This window comes from Chiloscyllium plagiosum, unplaced genomic scaffold (genome assembly GCF_037043375.1).
Source record: "Chiloscyllium plagiosum isolate Xiang-an unplaced genomic scaffold, Cpla_swu_hap1 HiC_scaffold_22, whole genome shotgun sequence".
Classification (NCBI taxonomy): domain Eukaryota; kingdom Metazoa; phylum Chordata; class Chondrichthyes; order Orectolobiformes; family Hemiscylliidae; genus Chiloscyllium; species Chiloscyllium plagiosum.
In genome coordinates this window covers 24,971,795-24,989,599 of record NW_028270160.1, presented here as the reverse complement: position 1 = coordinate 24,989,599, position 17,805 = coordinate 24,971,795, and the positions used below count along the sequence as shown (strand labels likewise).

Genomic DNA, 17,805 nt, shown 5'->3' with positions numbered 1-17,805 from the left:
CCCTTTTGCCTTCCTGATTCCCTCTTAAGTATACTCCTACTGCCTTTATACTTTTCTAAGGATTCACTTAATCGATACTGTCTATACCTGACATATGCTTCCTTCATTTTCTTAACTAAACCCTCAATTTCTTTAGTCATCCAGCATTCCCTATACCTACTAGCCTTTCCTTTCACCTTAACAGGAATATACTTTCTCTGGATTCTCGTTATCTCATTTCTGAAGGCTTTCCATTTTCCAGCCGTCCCTTTTCCTGCAAACATCTGCCCCAGTCAGCTTTCGAAGTTTCTTGCCGAATACCGTCAAAATTGGCCTTTCTCCAGTTTAGAACTTCAACTTTTAGATCCGGTCTATTCTTTTCCATCACTATTTTAAATCTAATAGAATTATGGTCGCTGGCCCCAAAGAGCTCCCCCACTGATGCCTCAGTCACCTGCCCTGCCTTATTTCCCAAGAGTAGATCAAATTTTGCACCTTCTCTAGTATGTACATTCACATACAGAATCAGAAAATTGTCTTGTACGCACTTAATAAATTTGTCTTCATCTAAACCCTTCACACTATGGCAGTCCCAGTCTATGTTTGGAAAGTTAAAATCCCCTACTATAACCACCCTATTATTCTTACAGATAGCTGCGATCTCCTTACAAGTTTGTTTCTCAATTTCCCTCTGACTATTCGGGGGTCTATAATACAATCCCAATAAGGTGATCATCCCTTTCTTATTTCTCAGTTCCACCCAAATAACATCCCTGGATGTATTTCCAGGAATATCCTCCCTCAGCACAGCTGTAATGCTATCCCTTATCAAAAATGCCACTCTCCCTCCTCTCTTGCCTCCCTTTCTGTAGCATTTGTATCCTGGAACATTAAGCTGCCAGTCCTGCCCATCCCTGAGCCATGTTTCCGTAATTGCTATGATATCCCAGTCCCATGTTCCCAACCATGCCCTGAGTTCATCTGCCTTCCTTGTTAGGCCCCTTGCATTGAAATAAATGCAGTCAAACTTATTATTCCTACCTTGTCCCTGCCTGCCCTGACTGTTTGTTTTTTTTGTTTGTTTGTTTGTTTGACTCACTTCTGTTCCTGAAGAAGGGCTTATGCCCAAAACGTCGATTCTCCTGTTCCTTGGATGCTGCCTGACCTGCTGCACTTTTCCAGCAACACATTTTCAGCTCACTTCTGTTCTCAACTGTACCAGTGTCCGATTTATCTTTTTCCTCACTATCTCCCTGGGTCCCCCCCCCCACCTCACCTTACTAATTTAAATCCTCCCAAGCAGTTCTAGCAAGTTTCCCTGCCAGTATATTAGTCCCCTTCCAATTTAGGTGCAATCCGTCCTTCTTGTACAGGTCACTTCTACCCCAAAAGAGATTCTAATGATCCAAAAATGTGAATCCTTCTCCCATACACCAGCTCCTCAGCTGCTTTATTCTCCTATTTCTGTCCTCACTAGCTCATAGCAGTGGGAGTAATCCAGATATTACTACCCTTGAGGACCTCCTTTTTAAGTTTCTGCCTAACTCCCTGTAATCTCCCTTCAGAATCTCCACCCTTTCCCTTCCTATGTCGTTGGTTCCGATATGGACAATGACCTCTTACTGGCCCTTCTCCCCTGTGAGAACATTCTGCACCCTCTTTGAGACATCCTTGATCCTGGCACCAGGGAAGCAACACACCATTCTGCTTTTATGCTGCTGGCCACAGAAATGTCTGCCTGTACCTCTGACTACAGAATCCCCTAACACAATTGATCTCTTGGAACCCGACATACCCGATGATGCATTAGAGCCAGTCTCAATACCAGAAACTTGGCTGCTCATGCTACGTCCCCTGAGAATCCATCACCCCCAACATTTTCCAAAACAACATACCTGTGTCGTTATTTGTTTTGGAAACACATCACCTCTCAACTTTGCTTTTTCACTGAAATGCCCAATTTACACAGTTGCTGCTTATAATAGTCTGTCCACTTCCTCGGTCACTCTGGTTATTCCCTCCTTTATCATTTTATTAGCTGCAATATTTTTTGATCAGAATTGTGTACCATATTCCAAGCATAATTACTCGAGTATTCTATAAAATAACCTGATAACTTCACTATTTCAGCTCAATATTTTGAATTTATCCCTACATCTGATTTGCTGTCTGGCACAGTGTTGCTGGAATAGCTTTAATTGATCATCATTCAGGACCACCAGGTTTTGTATCTTGCCTTTAAAAGGATCCCGATTTATAAACATCTGACTTATGAACCCTTGTCCTTATGAACACTATCTGATACATATGTAATTTTGAATGTCCAACATGAATATTTTGTATATTTACAAACCGCTTCTTTATATTGTTTTAGATCATGCATCAACTTGTTACAAATTGACTTGTGAATGGACTTGAGAACAGAACGTATGTGCAATCCGACAAGTACCTGTACATTACTTTCTCTCCATATCACAAATATTTCATGCATGAAGTTTTTTGTGAATCAGTTGTTGTTTATCTATGTTGAATTTTATCCGCCATCTTGTATACGTCTGTTGCTCAAGTATATTTAAAGCCTCCTGTAGATTATCCTGTTCAATTTCAGAATCGGTTGCTTTCATTCGCTTTGTACAGTCTGTGAATTTAGCTGTTGTATTTGTGCTTCCTTGTTCCAGGTGCTATTGTTCAACAATTCTGCATGCCGTGGAAAATATTTCCAGTGATTCCAACATTATTTTCTGTTCCTGCTGTGTCTGGAGTGCAGTGTTTATTTCTGAATGACGTATGTCATTAACTGTCAGAATAGGCAGTTTGTGATAATTTGAGAGAGTGTGCTTCAGTAATGATCTCTCTCAGCATCAAAAGTATCCAGGTTACAGTTTAAGCAAAATGCAATATCAACACTTAGGCTCTTTTGTTATTAATTCATTTTGAAAGATTAAGAGGTCCACTTTAAGAATTATTATTTCTTTTGAAAATTACAAAAAATGTTTTGATAGTTAATGTGCCAGATTAATTAATACCTGCCCTGTGTTCAGGAATCCTGAAACATGTACTTTTTATTTTAGGTGATAACAGCTGGCATCGTACAATTGTATTGAATTACTCTGACCCTTCAGTAAAAGTAATTTGTGCAGATTATGGAATTGTAGAAACTGTTCCACTTGAAAGGATTAAGTGCATTCGACCAGAACTTTTGGCTCCTCCATTTCAAGTTGCAAAATTTGCACTTTCAGGTATATTTTGTGTATTGTTACCAAAGAGTTTATATTTGCTGTTTGATAACTAAATGAGCAACTACTTCTGATTATTTTGTCACTTTTATATCAAGAGTACTGTATAACTCTGTGTGAGTGCAAATTCCATGCATGCTGCGAGCAATTAAACAAAGTAACATTTAGTGTTGTCCATTTGTTGACTATCCTCGCAATGTGCGGCCATCCTGTTTCAACAACATGAAATCATTTTGTAGAAAACACCTTACCTATACTTTTACAAGTATAGGTAAATTACACATTCTGCTTCTTATGTTACTAACTTGCAGCAAAACACTCAAGATCCCAATAGATGTGTGTACATTATGCAAATGAATATGGAATTCATGCAGCCAGCAAGTTTGTTTATTGGTCTAAGAGGGTTGATTAACTCAGTTGGCTGGACAGCTGGTTTGTAATGCAGAGTAACACCAACAGTGCAAGTTCACTTCTTACACCAGCTACGGTCTCACTTTCTCAATGTCGCCCCTCGCCTGAGGAGTGGTAACCTCAGATTAAACCATCATCCTTCTAGTGAGAGAGCAACCATATGTTGACTTTACGTATTTACTGGTCTGAAACATCATTGGACAAGTGTAGTTAATTGCCGATAGATTTTCTGTCCCTGTCACGTTATTCTCTAAGGAACTTTGTTGTTTCTTCTCTCTGTTGATTTTCTCGTTCATTCCTAGAGCTGTGTACTAATAAAACTATTGTCTCCAGTGATGGCCTTGGTTTTCATTTTGAGCAAGTATGAAGTTTGAAAGCTAGGACAGTTGTCTTCTAATAGACATAACAAAACAAAATCGTAACAACATTGAACGTACCCTCCTTCTGTTGATGACTCTTTCTGCACTCGTTACTACAGAAACATTACAGTAGGTAGTTAAATATGGCTTATCTTTAAATCTTTGTCTCTTCAATTTATATGTAGCAACTCTCGAATATAAGGAAAACATTTTTGGTCTTAAGGCTAACTAGGGTAAATGCAAAGGCATTTTCATCTGTTATAATTAGTTTAGATTCCCGACAGTGTGGAAACAGTCCTTCGGCCCAACAATCGAACCGAGGACCTTGGTGCTGAGAGGCAGCAGTGCTAACCACTGAGCAACAATGCCGCCCCTATGTGATTGAATGTCAGCATTAAGAATCACATGATCATTGTCAGGTGATTAAATGTCATCTGTTAAATAACTAAATTTCCAGGCATACACCAAGCCAGAATTATCAGCTTTATCATAGGCCAGTAGGCCAAAGCTCCTCAAATGTGTTGGAAAAACTAAGACTGAAGCCAGTCAGATTAGTGCTATTCTGTTTAATGTTAGTCAGATGATGTACTGGGTTCTATACATTTATAATTATAATTAATCATACTCTGAACTTTGGTGTGTTTCACTTTGTGTGAAGGAATGAGGAAGGACTTTGGACTAGTTGGGATGTTGGACAAATGTTCGATGTATAGTGTGCCTTTTGCTTCACAAGATACCCATTCGATTTCCCTTGCTAAACTGATAAATTTCTGTGTCATCTTGCTCTTTGGTACAGTTTAAACTTGTTACTGCAGCCTCTGACTAAAAATCAAGGATGAGCTAGTATAATATTCAAGTAAAGCATTTTGGTTTCTTTAGTGGAATAATGTTAATTAGCTGTTGAATGCAAAATGAATTTTCTTTTCAGGTTGCTTATTTTTAAAGTTCATTCATGGTATGTAGGTGGTGCTGGCTAGGCCAGAATATTATTGCCCATCCCTAACTGCCCAGAGAGCAGTTGAGTCAACCACATGGCTGTGGGTCTGATGTCTCATGTAAGCCCAATCAGGTAAGGGTGACAGGTTCCTTCTCTAAAAGTGGGTTTTTCTCACAATCAGCAGTGGTTTTATGGTCATCATTAGTCTATGTATTTTTAAAAACTGAATTCAATTTCCATCTGCCATGGTGGGATTTGAGCGCTGGTCCTCAGAATAATACCTGGGTCTTTGGATTATTAATCTTGTGATAATATCACTAGGCCTGCCTGAAATAACTGCAATGGGGGTTAGTATCTTGTCACCAAGTCAACCTTTATTTACATGTGCATAGTATGTAGGCCGTGACCTGCCTGCTCAGAGCCCATGCCTAGAATGAAGATACACTCTGATTCTCCTGTTTGTCTGTCAGCCAGGCTCCCTGGTTGTCCCAGGTCTTTTAGATTAGGTTCCCGACAGTGTGGAAACAGGTCCTTTGGCCCAACCAGTCCACACCAACCCTCCGAAGAGCAACCCACCCAGACCCCGTGACTCATGCACGTAACTCTGGGCAATTTAGCATGACCAACTCACCTAACCTGCACATCTTTGGACTGTGGAAGGAAACCAGAGCACCTGGAGAATGTGCAAACTCCACACAGACAGTTACCTGAGGCTGGAATTGAACCTGGGTCCCTGGTGCTGTGAGGCAGCAGTGCTAATCACTGAGCCACCGTGCCACCCTAAATCCCAACAACTCTACTCGAGGATCTCATTGTCAATGAGATCCACCTGGCCCTAGTTACAATTACTGCACTACCCTCATTTTAAAATATGACTACTGAAAATAATAACTACCTTTTTGGTCTAAATTTTAGTCTTAATCTGATTACCATCTGATTTTAAGAATCCCATTGCTATTTCTGAGGCATGTACTGTGCTCTTTTACAAAAAAACTGAGTAGTTGCATGAAGGCTTTTGTATATCAAGTGTAGATTAAAAAGCAGTCTGAAAAATATCATGTTTAATAGGTGATATAAAGTAGAATGTACTCACTATTTCTATCCATTCTTGGGATGAAGGCAACAATAGTACAGATTGTTATGCTATAACGAGACAGTTGTGTTCCTCTGCAACCTCGCGCTATAGAGCACTGTGCTATGGAAAACTGCTATAGAAAATCGCGCTGTAGACGCTTGCTAATAGAAAGTCGCTATACCTGTTAAGTAGAAAGATCATGTTATTCAAACAGTGTCCACAGTTCATCAATTGCGTTATAGTCAATTCGTGCTGATGAAATGCCATAATAGCAGAATGACCAGTAAAGCGATATTTATTGCCCATTCCTGGTTTCCTTCAGAAGCTAGTGATGTGATAGTATGGCCTTTGTAGTTGCGGTTTCCCACAATGTTATTGGGTAAGAAATTCCAAGTTTTTACTCAGCAGTGCTAAAAAGGCATCAGTATGAAGTTAGAACATTGTGTAACAATTCTGTGAAGTTTCATAAATGTTACAGTGCAGGAGGAGGTCATTTGGCCCACTGTGCCTGCACCATTACCTGTGCCTGCACCATTACCTGTGCATCATTACCTAGTACCAATTCATTGCTTTTCCCCATACCCTTGCACATTATTTTTATCCAAATAATCGTCCAACACTCTCTTGAATGCTTCCACTGAACCTGCCAGAGTGGAGCCAACTTAGAACAGAAATTCAAAGGAAATGTGTATCTAAGACTATATTATTATTTTTCCACTTGATGGAGACTGTTTTCCTGTCAAGAGATTTTTTGTGAATTGCTGTAACCTGATCTGTGTGTAGTATGTAGTCGAGCTGCAATGCATCAGCAATGGAGAATGAATGCTGAGTTTAGTAACATCAGTGTCAGTGGAGTGGAGTGGATCTAAAGATAAGTAGTCAGCCCCTCCAGTTTTCTCTCCTCCTCTTCTCCATGCAGTATAAATTACTTTTCACAGAATGGTTGCAGTAGAGGAGGCAGCTGTTTGGCAGTCTTTGTTCATGCATTCTCAAAGAGAAACCTAATCCATTCCATTCCCCTGCAGTTTTTTCAGATAATGACGAAAGACAAAATTGAATTTGCCTACACCAAATTCTGTATATCCTAATCATAATGCATGTTTTTGCCAGTCACCTTAAATCTTATGGTCTTCATCCTTCCACTGGTGAGACCATTTTTTCCTTATCTGCACTGTTCAGGTCCCAGAATGATTTTCGATAACCGTTTGAAACTTTCCTGTTGTAAGACAACAGTTGCAGCTTTGCCAATCAACCCAGTAATTGCTTCCTGAATAAATTGAGTAAATTCCCTGCAGAATTTTGTTTTCGAGAATATTTTCTGCACCTTCTCCAATGCAGTCACAACCTTGCTATATATATGTGGTGCCTGCAACTGCACACTGCAGCTAAGGCCAAAGCAGTGTCTTCTACCATTTTATAATTTCTTTGCTTTTGCACTCTATACCACCATTTACAACATCTAGGATTCCTTATGTTTCAGTAATTACTCTTTTTTTTAACCCAACCATTTTAGAATTATGTGCTCTTTGTATTGTATCTCCTGGATGTTCTTACCCAAATAAATCACTTTATAATTTTCCATTACATTTGCACCCAATCCTTTTCTTTCACCAACCTCTTGACTTAGAAAGAAATTACTTGCTATAGATTCCGGGTGGAAGATGATTAGCAACCCTGACACATTAACTAAATATGAGATACTTATTTCCATTTTGTCACATCTATTTTGCACATTTAATTAAATGTTGTTTTTAATATATTTAGATGTTGAACTAAAACTTGATGCATGGACTCCTGCAGCTAGCAATTTACTCAAAAGTCTCTTACTTGATAAAAATGTTTTGGCAACAATAAGAGCGTTTGATGGAAGTGTCTACACTGTAGATTTGATAGGACATCTTGAAGGTGCTGCGATTAAAATATCTGATCAATTGGTATTGGAAGGTCTGGCTAAATACAGAGATCAAGGTAAAAAAGGTAATTATTTGCACTTGAGAACTCAACTATCAGTTTTTGTACATAAATTTCATGTTTGCAACTGATTGTTTCACTTATAGTTTAATTCAACTCCAGTGTGCTGTAGTTTGAAATAAGTAGTGCACCAGTTCAAAGTGAGCTCCTAAGCTCAGTAGTAATGTCAAACTTGAACTTTGGTGAAAATAATTAATTGTTATTTAATAAATAGGTAAGTGTGAGATGAGTTACAGTAGGAGACTAACCGAATCCAATTATTGTTTTTATTTTTGCATCTGAATAATTTATTGCCCCAGACTTAAGTGGAATTCTGTATATTTTACATAACAGCAGCTACCTAGATTTGTGACTTTTATTTTTTGCCTGTAATTCAAATCTTATCTACTTGATTTGCTCCTATAGAAGTCCAGCAGCCTGAAATAATTTGTCCAAAGTGTATTCATATTTGCGATTGCATTGCATTCTCATAATCCTCTACTTATTCAAACTTTTAGCATAGCCCTGAAGAAATTAACTTCTGATTGACCCAATAATCTAATTACACCACTTAGAACTTTATCTTCAAGCATCCCCTCATCTTATCGCAGTAATACATTTCATGGTACATAGTTTCTCACAAGAAGTCGAGTTTTCTTCTGAAACATATCCTGAAATTATGATGTGTCTCCCATGTATTTAAAAGGTGGGGAGTTGGGGGGGAAACTAATTTGTGCATGCGCGATTAGAGTATGAGATCGCGACCAATAGTAAAATAGATAGAAGACAACAATCAGCATTAAACTCTCTTCTTTTACTATTGGATTAAAACCCTAACTTTACTAAGAGAAATATCTTCAGCTGGATATTTTTGATTTCTTTGTTGCAGCTCAAGATCACAAAAGCTGTTGTTGCAAAGATCTTCAAAAAGCTGTGAGTTTTTATTCTATTCAAATGTTTGTTTGATATATTTATAACTCAATTTTGATTCTGTTCAAGCTGTTTCAAGAGTAAATGTCTTGTGTTATATAGTAATTTGCAATCTGAATTCATCGACTACTATAGCTATGCAGTAATACTCTGCTGTATCAGTTATTGTGCAATATGGACATGATTCAAACCCACACCTATGTTTTGAACTTTTCAATTTTGTGCAAGTCTAATTGGAAGTTGGGCGCCATAAAATCTAGAAGAAAGTGTTCAAAGATGAAGGAGTAGTTTGGCCTTTAGTGATTGTGTTATTGGTGGAAATTGGGATAGACATTGTGCTGTTTGTTCAGCTAAGAGTCAGAAGCAGAACTGCGTCAGTATGAGAATAGATCACACAGATCTTCAGATTAATGTACATTGTTTCCACTTTTAATTAGAGCAGTTGACATTGAGGCAAAAATGATCACTACTGGTGAACCAAATGTTGTCCACATTAAATTGCTGATGGCCATCCAAGGTAAAATTGTGGATGGAGAGGGCTTCTTTTATTTTGACCTTTTGTTACAAGCTGAGGGAAGGCACAGCGGTAGGCCATTTGGCCCAATCAGCCAGGCTGCTGTTTTTCCATTTAGTCTCCTCCTATCTTTCTTCTAAATCTGTTGTAAACCTCTATACTTTTGTGTCCCAATGCTTGCTTGACTTCTCGTTAAATGCATTTATACAATTCACTTCAACCACTCCTGTGATAGTAAGTTCCCCATTCTCAGTACTTGTTAAAGAAACTTCTTCTGAATTGCCTATTGGGTTTCTTGCTGACTAACTTGTTTTGCTGGCTTCCAAAAATGCTCTCTTCCATAAGATTCTGTCTGTATCTATTAGAAAATCTTTTCTTTTTCTTAACAACAACTGTTAGATATTTTGTTCCAAGAGAAGAAACTTCGCCTATAAATTATTCCTGACATTTCTGATATCTATCTTGTAAATGTTCTTTGCATTCTCTACAGTGCCTTGATATTCTTTTTATATCATGGTGATCACATCTACAAACAGTACTTTAGGCATGGCTAACCAAGATTTGACACAGATTTCGCATAATTTCCCCACCTTTCAATGCTACCCCTCTACCCCCTGTCTTATGTTTGCTTTCTTACTATCATTGCTAAATGATGGCACATGTATTTGTGATTGGTGTATAATGTACTGAGATTCCTTTCTACCTCTACCCTACCTGAGTTTGCATTTTCTGAGTAATAAATAATCCCCAATTTTCTTATCACTCTGAATACTTCACATTTATCTGTGGATTTTATTTGTCCAATCTCCTCAGTATTGATTACCCATCCCTAAAATTTGGTGTCAGTTTGTAAGTTCAGAAATATTTTGTTTCATTTCAAAATCCAGATTGTTAAAGCGAACTCTGTGAGAGTGCCCTTGTTAGTGTGGCATCAAGGATCCCTCGTAAAACTGAAGTCACTACTGGAGAATCTTTCATTAGTTGGAGTCATCCTTAGCATAAAGAATGATGGTTGTGACTGTTAGAGGTCAGCCATCTCCATCCCACAGCATTGCAGGAATTCTTCAAGAAACCGTACCAGTTGCTTCATTGTAAGGTCAGAAATGGTTGTTTACTGATTTCACAGTATTCAGTATCATTTGCAACTCCGTAGGTACTGAAGCAGTCCATGTTCATATACAATACGACCGAGACAGCCTTCAGATTTAGGCTAAGAAGTAGCAAGTAACATTTGTGCCACAACAAATATAAACATTTCCCCAACACATTTGCAGCCACTGTCAACATCCTGTGGGTTATCATTGGCTACAAATTGAATTGGACTATCCATTCTCCACCACTCATCCTGGTTAATCTGATTGCTCCTGCCTCCCTTTCACCCCCACTTCCCCATCAAAAATATTTACCTGTATCTTAAAAAGATTCCCAGACTCTACTTCCACCACCTTCAGAGAGAGCATTCCAAAGACATGTAACCCTCTGTGAGGAAAAGATATTCTCCTTCCTTTGACCTTAGATGGGTAACTTCTGATTTTTGAAAAGTGACTCCTTTCTGGATTCTCTGACATGAGGAAATATCCTCTCTGCATCCACCCTGTTAAAACCCCTTGGGAACTTTTTATGTTTAAGCAGGTTGCCACCCGTTTGAAACTCTCGCATATTCTCGCCCCACCTGTCCAACTTTTACTTAGAAGAAGAACTGCACATTCCAGGTAGTAGTCTAGTAAACCTTTTCTTAACTGCTTCCAATGCATGTACATTGTTGCTTAAATAAGGGGACGGTATTCCAGAAGTAAGCTTATGAATGCCTTGAAAAATTGAAGCATAACCTCACAGTTTTTGGATTTGGTTCCCCACACAAAGAAAAATATCCAGTTAGCTTTCCTAATTGCTGGTAGCTGTATATGAATCTTTGATGATTCATTCACTAAGACAAAAATCTCTCTGCATCTCGTGCCTCTGCGGTTTCTCAGTATCTGGATTTTTTTTTTCTTTTTAAAAAAAAAGGCCAGTTCCATTTTCCTATACTGTATTACATTGCCACATCTTTGCCTACTCACTTAATCTAACTATATATTTTTTGTAGCATCCTTATGTGCTCTTCACAACTTGCTTTTCTGCTAATCTTTGTGTTACCACTGAATATGGCAATGAACTGTAAAATGTTGAGGCCTTCATTCCTTTTAATCTATGCTACATGTTATTTTTTTAAAGACCACCAATAAATTGTTTAAACATGATTTCTCTTTCACAAAGCCATGTTGACTTTGCTGATTTACCTTGAGCGTTTCTAAGTGCCTTCTCTGATAGAGATGTAACATTAACTAGCCGGTAATTTCCTGCTCTCTGTCTCACTAGGTTTTTGATTAAAGGAGTTACTTACCTGTTTTCTGCCTAATGGAGCTTGTCTGAATCTAGGGAATTTTGGAAAATTAAAATTCCTCAGATCCTTGTGGAATAACACCACAATAAAATTTAACACAAGTAATGAACAGCATTATGAGAATAAGGTGGGAGAATGACACTAGGTCTTGAAGCACATTTGGAGACTGCATTAGTCTTCATGGTGGAAGACACCAGTAGCATCGCAAAACTTCACGAGAGTCAGAGTGCAGAGGTGAGTCTAATTGCCATTACTAATGACTGGGTGCTTGTGAAGCTGAAAGGTCTGAAGGTGGATAAATCACTAAGATCAGGTAGAGTACACCCCAGAGATGTGAAGGCTGAGGAGATTATGGAGGAATTTGCAATGATCTTTCAGCAATCCCTGCAGTCCAGGGACCCATGGACTGAAAAATGGCTAATTAACACTCCTGATGAAGAAAGGAAGAAGGTCGAAGATGACTCTATGGGAAATTATAAGCTGGTTAGCCTGACCCCAATCATTGATAAGGTTTTACAGTCCATAATTAGGGATTATTGTATTACCATTGTCTACTCTGTTACCTACTTTCAAAACAGAACAGCAAAGTTGGTTATCCATGATTTTTCTCATTTGAAATTCACACTGACTGTTCATTATCATGTTTCGCATTTCTAAATGCTGTTCCATTTTTCCCCTTTAGTAAGGAATCGCATCTTTTGAATGACCAAATTTCAGTTGACTGGTCTATTGTTCCCAGATATGTTCAGTTGCTTAAATTTGGAAGTCACAGTAAATATGCTTTCGTCATTCAGCATGACACCTTTCACAAGGATTTATTACATGTGTGCTCAAGTGCAAGGATAAGTTGGAGGTTTGGAAGGTTGACTAGGGCATTAGTCATTGGTGATAAAAGAAGGGATGATCAGAAGTTGGATGAGAATTGGTTAGTAAAGTCACAGATGACACCAAAAGTGGAGATGTAGCAGACATTAAAAAAGGTTACCTCAAGCAGTGGGTCCTTGATTAGATGGGCCACTAATGTGGACAAGAGATGGAGACTAATTTAGACAAATGTGAGGTGCATTTTGGAAAGGTAAATTAGGGTAGGACTTATACATTTAATGGTAAGGTCCTGGGAAGTGTTCCTGAACAAAGAGATTTGCAGTTTCACAGTTCCTTGACAGTGGAATTCCAGGTCGACCAGGATAATGAGGAAGGCGTTCAGTAAAGATTGTCTTTATTGGTCAGTGCATTGACTGTAGGAGTTGGGAGGTGATATTGCAACTGTGCAGGACATTAGATAGGCCACTTTTTGAATATTGCATGCAATTCTGGTCTCCCTGCTATCAGAAGGATGTTGTGAAACTTGAAAGGGTTCAGAGAAGATTTACAAGGACTTTGCCATGGTTGGAGGGTTTGAGCTACAGGGAGAAGTTGAATAAGCTGTAGTTATTTTTTCTGGAGTGTTGGAAGCTGAGGGGGTGATCTTATTGAGGCTTATAAAATCATGAGGGGCATGGATAGGGTAAATAGACAAGGTCTTTTCCCTGGGGTGGGGGAGTTCAAAACTAGAGAGCATGGGTTTAGGGTGAGAGGGGAAAGATATAAAAGGGACCACAGGGGCAACCTTTTCACACAGAGGGTGGTACGTATATGGAATGAGCTGCCAGAGGAAGTGGTGGAGGCTGGTACAATTACAACATTTAAGAGGCATCTGGGTGGGTATATGAATAGGAAGGTTTAGAGGGATATGGGCCAAGTGCTGGCAGATGGAACTACAATCATTTAGGATATCTGGTCGGCATGGAGGGGTTGGTTAGAAGAGTCTGTTTCCATGCTGTGCAGCTCTGTGACTCTTCCGTTTGCAATTGTTCATTTTTAAGCTCAGCAGATGAAAGAAAAAGACAATTGTTTAGAGAGAACAAATGTGGGGGATCCAAGATGGCGGCGACCCAGTAAGACTGAGTCTATAGTGCTCCTCCCAAGACTTGGGCACAGTGGGTCACCTACCCCCTACCAAGCTCACCAAATCATTTATAAATCATTTATAATAGTTTAGAGAGAACAAATGTGTCCAATTGAGGAAGCTTGTACAATACAGATTGTACAATAATGCATTTAGGCGTGGAACATACAAGTTATAACATGAGGTAATGAGCAAAAATCTAATTCTGAAGCAGGGCAGAAACAATAATATTCAGTTCTTGATCGTATGTGTTGTCTACTTTCAAAACTAGGTGAGAAGGGGTAATCCAGCTATCCTCTTTGTAACCTTCCTGGATGCAAAGATTTTATGTTCTTTTCGCACAAGATAATACCTGTCTGCAATTAGTAATTTAGTTGACCTTTTTGTTATGCTGTAACATTAAGGAACAACTTGAGGTTTTCTTGAATGAAAAGAACCTAGATTGCCTGTTAATGTTGAGAAGAAAAATAAATATGCAGGATTGAGTTTGTGGCATTGTACAGTCATTCAAGGCCTTGCACCCAGCTGTGCTAACTTAGAAGTGGATAATATCCAGTACAAAATGAAGTTGTTCTAGAGGAGTAAGGTTTTAGCTTGAGGTCACAATTGGGTAGTTGTGGTGTTGCACCATCAGAAGCAAACGTGGCAATTATCGTTTACATTATGAAGTTTCTTTCCAGTCAGTGCTGTAACCAGGTGTTTCTTTTGAGAAACAGAGTGAGCATCTTCCCCAGCCCGTGTTCAATATTACAGTCAAAAATCTATTTTCTCCTCTGCTAAAGATACCCATTGAAATTGTTGCTGTTTTCATATTCCCAGTCTGCTCAAAGAATTTTGATTTCTGATGTAATTGTTTTAGGCAATATTAGGGGAAAATTTGGTGAGATACCTGGTAAATCTTTGAAGTTCCAGCTGTGATTAGAATGAACTAGTGTGTTTGGGTTAGCTTCATATGCAATATAACTCATTTAAGATTCACTTTCATTTATTTGAGTCAAGAAATTAGTTAGGTTGAAAGAAAAGATAGTTAAACCACATAATCACACATGCTGATGGAGCCGACAGACAGTTTCTGTGAAAATGCAACATGGCTGAACTAGTACTAGCCCTGAGAATTTATTTGAAAATGGAATGTGAGGATAGCCGTGTACCATGCTAAGAAAATCCAAGCAATGGAGTTTAGTCAAGGTTGGAAATGAAACTCAGGATTTTGAGAGGAGATAAGATGCCAACTGGGAAGATAGGGAGTGATGAAACAAGGGGTATGGGTGTCCTGCCACTTGGGTGATGTATGGGAAACAAGGTGACTGTCAAAAACAGACCATTACATGATTTGAGTAACATATTATCTACAAGACTTACAATGTATAAATATCTGAATCCTCATTGAATTAGTATGAGACTTCAGAATCTTTTCTGGGATAGACTCTTCAACTTTATCGCAATAAACAATTGTTGACCTACTTCAAGGGTCCTGAGATTATTTCCTAAAATAACCTACACAACAGTGAGGCTCTATTTCCAACATGAAGGTCCTAATAATGGTACAAATCAAATGGGACACAGGGGCATTTTTAGCCTTCCCATAGGGGCTGACTTGTTTCATTCCCAATGGGTGAAGTGTTGATTGCAGCTCAGACTTGCTTTTCTTTAATCCACTTATCAACTTCATGAAATTTGGTCAAGTGATGCCTGTGACCATTTCAAGTCTTGTGTTCTTGATCTTTTTTTAACCTGTGTCAGTCCATGAAAGGCCCAAGTGTTAATTTATTAATTCAAGCAATATTTAAAGATCAATACAATCATTGTCATCATGATAAAGTATTTGCTTCAAGGGTACTTTGAAGTAATCATAGAAAATTTAATGCTGGCACCTTGAATTTTCAGTTTAGAGTGGCATGATAAGATTCTATGATGCGGATGTGAAATGGTACGGTCAAGCTGGTAATTGTGCTCCAGTGTTGCCTTCCAACAGGGTTCCAATCAAGCATTGTTAAATTACTTTGTTTTTGGGTGGGTTAATCTGTCCCTTGGAACAGATTCTTCGTCTGTGGCAAGTGTAATAGTAACATTCAGACTCCAAGTAATTCCTAACTCAAGTCATTATGTTGAGATCTTATCATTTAGTGAGGTATACCAGAATACTAATTCTCTGCAATATTTCATATTTAGCGGATTAGACACCAACTGTATTATTATGCGTACCTGATAACCACTAAACCTTGCCTCTTAATCAGTCTGTTTCTAACTCCTCCATTTTGTAGTGACCTTGTGTGAAATGATTGTATACTCATTAGACGGTCAATACTACTTTTGTGGTTTTCTCAACTTAGTTACAACGTCGTTCTTAACTTTATTTGGATTTTGCATACCTGAAACACTTGACTGGGCATGATGTCTATATTTTTTCACAACTGGGTCAATTTTAGATTAGATTAAATTAGATTGCTTACAGTGTGGAAACAAGCCCTATGGCCCAACAAGTCCACAGCGACCCGCCGAAGCACACCCACCCAGACCCAATTACAATTCACCTAACACTACGGGCAATTTAGCGTGGCCAATTCACCTGCACGTTTTTGGACTGTGGGAGGAAACCGGAGCACTTGGAGGAAACCCTCGCAGACACCGGGAGAATGTGCAAACTCCACACAGACAGTTGTCTGAGATGGGAATTGAACCCAGGTCTCTAGCGCTGTGAGGTAGCGGTGCTAACCACTATGCCACAATATACAGTAAATGAATTGCATGACCATGCTTTGCACTTGTAATCCTTATGAAATACATTCTTTCAGCTTTTTTCCTTGAGTATTTTACTTGATGTCCACATATAGAAATGGATCATTGTTACTTGTGTCTAAGGTGATTTCTTTTTCCATGGATTCAAGATAGAATTTTGTTTTATTTTTGTATGTTTTATTTCATTAAATGAAGGGGCAGTCTGCACTAAGTCACGATTTTTAAAACAAATGCTGTTGATTGTTTTCACCTGTTGTTTGCATCAAGTGATGTAAAAAATGTATTTTCTTATTCTGGAGCAACAGTTTTGCTTTTGATTGCAGGTGGAAGAAATCAAGCAACAGCTTGCAGTACTCATGAGCAAAAATGTGGAACAAGTGTGTAACAACAAAGCTGAAGGATAAATGTACTATTTTACTTTTGTACAAGAATGTGGGGTTTTTGCTTTCTGTATTTTGATAAATTTCTTGTTTTCACTGCTGGGATTTAAAGGAAATTGAGTAGATGACCAACTCACATTTTGTTTTTTTGCGTGTAATTTATATATTGTAAATGTAAAGTTTTAAAGGTCATTCAGTCAGTTACTGAACAACAAGGATAGTTGTTATCCAATTGTTCTGAAATACTAGCCAAATTATGACTGCACTGTGCCTTCTGAAAGACAAAGAAAAATGTTAGAAATACTGAGGTCAGGCAGCATCTGTGGAGAGAAATAATTATATTTCAAGTCAGTGATGTTTCATTGTAGGCAATTCTTTTGTTATGCTTCACATTAAATATTGCTCTATATTTGAGTATGGTGCAAATATATTTGGTAAAGTGATTTATATGGTATTAAATGTACTAAATTCCTTTTGGCATTTTCATCTGAGCAACAACTTTGGTTCCAAATGTAAAGCTGAATGTCAATAAGCTACACAAATGAATTTATTTGAAATTCTCAAAAGAATGGCCCCTGTCTTTGCGAAACCCTGTCACAATTCGAGTTATCATGACTAGCATGTAACTTTAATATTATTCAAGCTAGGAGTAGGAACGTGTACAAAGGAATATCAATCCATTCCTTCCAAGATGCTCAACCGATAGTAGATTTGCCACAAACATATCATCCATTATTTGAGTGCTTAAGGTACAAATTACACCATATCAAAAATTGGTGAATAAACATTAGTTTCCTAGAAAATAAACCACCCAGTTCTTAATAAAAAGTAGGATATTAATCTTAACCAGTATTACTAAATTATGAAATAATAGAAAATGCCGGAGGCTCAGCAATTCAAGTAGCATATGTGGAGAGAGTCTGAGTTAACACATCTTTCATTTCATACGTTCTGTTTGGAAAGA

General features: G+C 38.3%; 1 protein-coding gene across 1 annotated transcript in view; it reads left to right on the top strand.

Annotated features, from left to right (window-relative positions):
• tdrd1 (tudor domain containing 1) overlaps positions 1–17,137 on the top strand; it is a 91,041-nt gene extending 73,904 nt beyond the window's left edge. Inside the window, exons 18-21 of the mRNA XM_087999260.1 lie at positions 3,051–3,218; positions 7,762–7,974; positions 8,837–8,880; positions 16,785–17,137. Coding sequence (XP_087855386.1) covers positions 3,051–3,218; positions 7,762–7,974; positions 8,837–8,880; positions 16,785–16,865 — 506 coding nt within the window. The 3' untranslated portion in view covers positions 16,866–17,137. The remainder of the gene's footprint in view (positions 1–3,050; positions 3,219–7,761; positions 7,975–8,836; positions 8,881–16,784) is intronic.
• The last annotated feature ends 668 nt before the right edge of the window (positions 17,138–17,805 follow it).